Here is a 6,000-nt window from a genome sequence, read left to right as displayed (position 1 = left end):
GGGGGCCCATTCAACATTTTGCTATGGGGCCCACAAATTTCTAGTTACGCCTCTAGCCGTAATTGATTGGCTGTCCAGATCACGTAACATATACACGTGCACGGACTGGTGACTAAACCTCCCCGTGTTCACAATCTGGCATAGTGAGGTCACGTGACCGCTTTTAGCCTATCAAAGAAATCACAATGTTTGTGACTATATCATCCCAAGGTGCAATCAGGAAGTATTGCTAGGACAGTCGGTCTAAACCAGGGTGAACTACACATCCAAGAATGCCCTGCAACAGTTTTGCCATTTGGCCATGCCATATTGTTTCTAGGTTTTAACTTATTAAATATCAGGTTTTAGAGGATCATTAGATTGTTTATTGAAATGGATCTGCCTCCCTAAGATTTATATATTGTTTTGGAATGTTTATACAGTTAATGGATGATTAATCACAGGCAGGTGTTAATGAGCAGCCATATAGGTACAAAGTATAAAAGTGCCAACCAGGACAAGCAATACTTATCTTAAAAAAAAGCTGCAACTCCTATGTGGCAAAACTTGTCAGGTGTACCCACCTCGCCCACGTACCATGACTGCACTATTGCTGTTTATGTGCCTGGACCAACCTCTGGATTTAACCAGCTCAGACGGCTTGTTTGGGACCTCTTCAATTCTCCTTTAGATTGCATCTACCACAGACACGTTGCTCACTTGAGTGCTCCGATTTTGCATAATGGACATCATATGCTCAATGGATTTACCATTCAATCAGTCCTGCAATTCTAAGGCGGTGCAATTACAACAATACCTTCATAGCCGACTGGAAGTATATCTTTAGGAAGAGGCTCTAACTGATCTACATTCATCATCTTACATACTGATGAACTGCAATTATTAATTATGTGGGTGAGGTCCTTTTTTTTTTTTTTTGCCTCATGTATTTTATTGTATTACATGTGATTGTATATTAAGTGTAGCTTTTTTACTTCCATCTTGTTTATATATTATCTAGTAATATCCATACAGTGATATAAATTAGCGCTACTGCTGGAACATGTTATAAATCTTCCAGGACCTCAGAAAATCCTCATGTTCTACATTAAAATCCTTCAATTTAGCACATTATACTTTTTATAACCATGAACTTACATTTTAACAATGCATCTGTCTGCTTCTTCCAATATGCTACCTCTATTAGAATTCCTATTTAACGTTCTATGTGCATTGTGATTCCCCACTTAAGTGTTACTGTTATATTTGATTACATTAATCATGAGTCCGCCTTTCTATAAAGACTGAGAAACTGCTTTAATGATGTACAGTACGTCTTGCCATTTAGAGACATCAATTGTGCAAAGAGGCCACGAGTCTGCAATTAAATGTGTCTTGCCACCACGGGCATATCTAGAGAGGAGGTGTGCAGTCTCTGTGTGTGGGCCCCCTCCTGTCCTGTCCCGTAGCGGGCAGCAGCACTGTTAGCGCTTTCAGTAAGTACTAGAGACTCTGGCACAGTGCCAGAATGTACAGCGCATGCTCAGGTCTCTGAAAAAATGGGGCGGCGGCCATTTTTTCAGAGACCTGCGCATGCGCTGTACACTCTGGCACTATGCCAGAGTCTCTAGTGCTCACTCAGAGCGCTAACAGCACCGATGCCCGCTACGGGACAAGAGAGGAGGGGGCCCACACACGGACACCAGAAAGGTAAGTATAGGAAAAATGGGTGCAGTGTGGGCCCCCCTGGCCCCAGGGGCCCGTGTGCACCGCACACACTGCACCCATTATAGATACGCCACTGGTTGCCACAGTTGTCTCAAAAAGTACTCTGATCAGGAATACAATGGTCTGAATGGTATATGAAGATAATCATTTCTGCTTCTCTTTAAGATGGATCCTTTTCTTCAATATTTAAAACTGTGTGTCTTGTGATGCCAATATTCTCCAGTGTTAAATCATTGTTCAATTCTAGCTGGCATCTTGGAACAGATGTGGAAATTGTATAAAGGACTGAGTGATATCCAATCTTCATCATCCAATCCAGCAATACCTGCAGAAAGAAAGCCATGGCAAGTGACCATTTACTGTAGCCAAGTCTAGCAGTACGTCATGACAGAAGTCATTTGAGATGTCTGTGTTTAATACAGCAAAAATCTTCTTTAGGCACGCTAAGAAAGCAAAGTTTATGTTCCCAAACGCAGTCCTCAAAGCACCCTAACAATTTGGATTTTAAGGATATACCCTTTTCTGACCTATGTTGCTACCAAAACTCATATCTATTGTCTCTTCATAACATCTTCACTACCTCATCTTCCTCCTATCTGGCATTCACCTCACACATCTATCCCCACTACAAATCCTCTTAAATGCAGCAACAAGACTGATCTTCCTTTTACAATGCTCTACAAGTGCTACACCACTTTGTAAATCCCTATACCGCTAGTTTCCCAGTGCCACCCAGAGCCCAATTAAAATGAACGTCCATTACATACAGTATTGTGCAAAAGTTTTAGGCAGGTGTAGAAAAAATGCTGCAAAGTAAAGGTGTGTACACACGGTAAGATATTTTCTTCCGATTCTGACTATATAGTCAGAATCGGAAGAAAAGATAGTGCAGATCGCAAGGTGACAGTCACCTTGCGATCCCGATCCGATGCCGATGCGCGGCCCCGCGCGGTCGGCATCGGCAGAAAAAATAGGCTGTGCAGGCAAGTCAATCCTGGCTATCTCTATAGAAGAGATAGTCAGGATTGACATCGCACATAGCCAGCATCGCAAGCACACTCATTATGTGCTTGCGATACTGGCTAAGTGCCGACCCGGCCCCCTGTCGCACGGTGAGAATCGGATAAGTCCGAATCTCACCGTGTGTACACACCTAAAATCTTAAGCACACAAACACAGATCTCAAGAAAAGTTAGTCAAAATCTGTCCTATCTGGCCTCCGGGGAGTTCAAGGGAAATCTCAAGAAAAAATAGGACATAGGAAGGATCTCACCGTGTGTACACACCCTAAGAATGCTTTAAAAGATAGAAGTGTTTATTTATCAATTGACAAAATACAAAGTGGATGAACAGAAGATCTAATCAATATTTGTGTGATCACCATTTGCCTTCAAAACAGCATCAATTGCTCTAGGTACACTTGCACACAATTTTTGAAGGAACTCTGCAGGGAATTTGTTCCAAACATCTTGGAGAACTAACCACAGATCTTCTGTGAATGAAGGCTTGCTCATATCCTTCTGTCTCTTCATATAATCCCAGACAGACTAGATGGCTCTGTGTGGGCCATATCATCACTTCCAGGACTCATTCTTCTACTTTATGCTGCAGATAGTTCTTGATGACATTGGCTGTATGGTTGGGGTCATTGTCCTGCTGCAGAATAAATTTGGAGCCAATCAGATGCTTCCCTCATGGTACTGCATGATAGGTAAGTACCTGCCTGTATTTTTCAGCATTGAAGCACAAAGAAACGGGCAATGTTGAGGACCGCAGGGGCAGTGGTCAGCCAAGGAAACTTCGTACATCAGATCAAAGACACAATATGCTTACTTCCCTTCTAAATCGGCAGATGTCCAGCAGCGCCATCAGCACAGAACTGGCAGAAACCAATCTCAACATAATCAAGTTTGTCTGGGATTACTTAAAGGGACAGAAGGATTTGAGCAAGTCTACATACACAGAAGATCTGTGGTTACCTCTCCAAGATGTTGGAAAAACCTCCCTGTTGAGTTCCTTCAAAAACTGTGTGCAAGTGTACCTAGAAGAATCAATGCTGTTTTGAAGGCAAAGGGTAGTCACACCAAATATTGATTTGATTTAGATCTCTCCCCTGTTCATTCACTTTGCATTTTGTGAATTGATAAAAATAAACTATTAAAACTTTCATTATTGAAAGCATTCTTACTTTACAGCATTACACCTGCCTAAAACTTTTGCACAGTACTGTACAAATCCCATAATACCACTACCCCTTCATATACTCTAGGTGCTCTCCTACATGTACTCTTAAGGTGTATACACACAGTGAGATCCTTGCTATGCTCGATTTGACTATGCAATTTCCCTTGAACTCCCCCCCAGAGCCCAGATAGCACAGATTTTGACTAGCTGTACATTCGATTTTGTCTATGTACAATTTTGAGTAAGTGCCAATTTTGACTATACTTTGTACTAGATAGTCAAGATTGACTTGCCTGCACAGTCTATCTAGCCTTATGAAGCGGCGGGAGTGTGCGCATTGGGATCGAATCTGTATCGCTAGCTGCCTAACACAATGAGATGTGCACTACCTTTTCTTAAGATTTTGACTATATAGTCAAAATCTTACAGATTTATCTCACCGTGTGTACACACCTTTAGATTGACTTTTGACCTTCACCTCACCTCTCATAACAACTTGTAAGACTTCTCCCATTCTGCCACCCACTTATGGAATTCTCTACCATGTCAGATTGGACTGTCCCAATACCTTCAAATCTTTAAATACTCTCTGAAGCTCATATCATTATTAGAGCTTACACTGTTCCCCATCATTGCACCCTTGAACAATCTAAACCACAGTTTCTCATTATCTTTCAACTGTGCCCCATTCCAATTAGAATATTAGTGCTCTCATGAGAAGGCCCACCCTATCCTTTATTTCTCATACGTCCTAGAGGATGCTGGGGACACTTCAAGAACCATGGGGTATAGACGAGATCTGCAGGAGACATGGGCACTTTAAGACTTTCAAATGGTGTGACCTGGCTCCTCCCTCTATGCTCCTCCTCCAGACTCCAGTTTAGATCTGTGCCCAGGCAGACTGGATGCACACTGAGGAGCTCTACTGAGTTTCTCGGAAAAGACTTATGTTAGGTTTGTTATTTTCAGGGAGAACTGCTGGCAACAGTCTCCCTGCATCGTGGGACTTAGGGGAGAGAAGTCAGACCTACTTCTGATGAGTTTAAAGGCTCTGCTTCTTGGCTACAGGACACCATTAGCTCCTGAGGGTTTGGAACACTAGGTACGCCTAGGGGTTCACTCCCAGAGCCCGCCGTCACCCCCCCTTGCAGAGTCAGAAGACAGGTGAGTAGAGGAAGATCAGAAGACTTCAGTGACGGCTTCTGAGGTACCGCACAGCGGCTCCCACACAGCAGCACTGTAGGGTGCAGGGGGGGGGGGGGGGGGGTTGGGTGCCCTGAGCAGCATATAAATCCTCAAATAAAGATTGGCAAACACTAATATGAGTGCCTAGGCACTATATCCAACCCCTGCCAGTATAAATATATTAAAGAAATAGTGGGGCTGAAGCGCGCCATTGAGGGGGTGGGGCTTAGCCCTCACAGCTCACATCAGCGCCATTTTCTCTCTACAAAGACGCTGGTCCTTCCAAAACACTACTGTACATAACAGGGTGAAAAATGAGGGGGGGGACACAGTTGATTGGTGCAAGATAAGATAATAATAAAGCACAATATATAAGGGATTGAGCGCTGGGTGGTGAGCTGGTAAATTCCTTTTGTGTTCCCTGACAGAATTTGCGGGGGTCCTTCCCTTATAGCCAGTGTAATGTCGGTGGGTGTTTTCTACACGTGTGTCGGCATGTCTGAGGCTGTGTTCTGCCACAAACGGCTGTAGGAGTGACCCTGTCGGCGCCGCCGACTCCTGATGGTACATAAAAAAAGTGTCAACATGTCGGTAGATGTTTTTCCCAAGAGAAAACTATATGGGGACACAGAAGTGTGTGGGTGATCCTGTTGGCACCACCAATATCTGACAAAAAAAAGAAAGAAAGGGCTATATCTATATGTATATATGTATAGTAAGGTTGCATAAAGCTGTGACCCAGACACAGACGTAGTAATATTTATGGAATATATTTCCCTCAGACCCCTTGGGGTCGCAAAAATGGTTATTTCTTATACGTCCTAGAGGATGCTGGGGACTCCAAAAGGACCATGGGGTATAGACGGGATCCGCAGGAGACATGGGCACACTATATGACTTTGAATGGGTGTGAACTGGCTCCTC

At 43.4% G+C, this 6,000-nt stretch overlaps 1 protein-coding gene across 2 annotated transcripts in view; it reads right to left on the bottom strand.

Annotated features, from left to right (window-relative positions):
* Positions 1-1,271: 1,271 nt before the first annotated feature.
* The window catches only part of UBXN8 (UBX domain protein 8), a 160,071-nt gene continuing 155,342 nt past the window's right edge, over positions 1,272-6,000 (bottom strand). For both annotated transcript variants that reach the window (XM_063920010.1, XM_063920009.1), the window contains exon 8: positions 1,272-2,032. In XM_063920010.1, coding sequence (XP_063776080.1) covers positions 1,868-2,032 — 165 coding nt within the window. In that variant the 3' untranslated portion in view covers positions 1,272-1,867. The remainder of the gene's footprint in view (positions 2,033-6,000) is intronic.

This window comes from Pseudophryne corroboree, chromosome 1 (genome assembly GCF_028390025.1).
Source record: "Pseudophryne corroboree isolate aPseCor3 chromosome 1, aPseCor3.hap2, whole genome shotgun sequence".
Classification (NCBI taxonomy): Eukaryota; Metazoa; Chordata; class Amphibia; order Anura; family Myobatrachidae; genus Pseudophryne; species Pseudophryne corroboree.
Note: the sequence above shows the minus strand (reverse complement) of the source record. Positions and strands in the feature narration are given on the sequence as shown.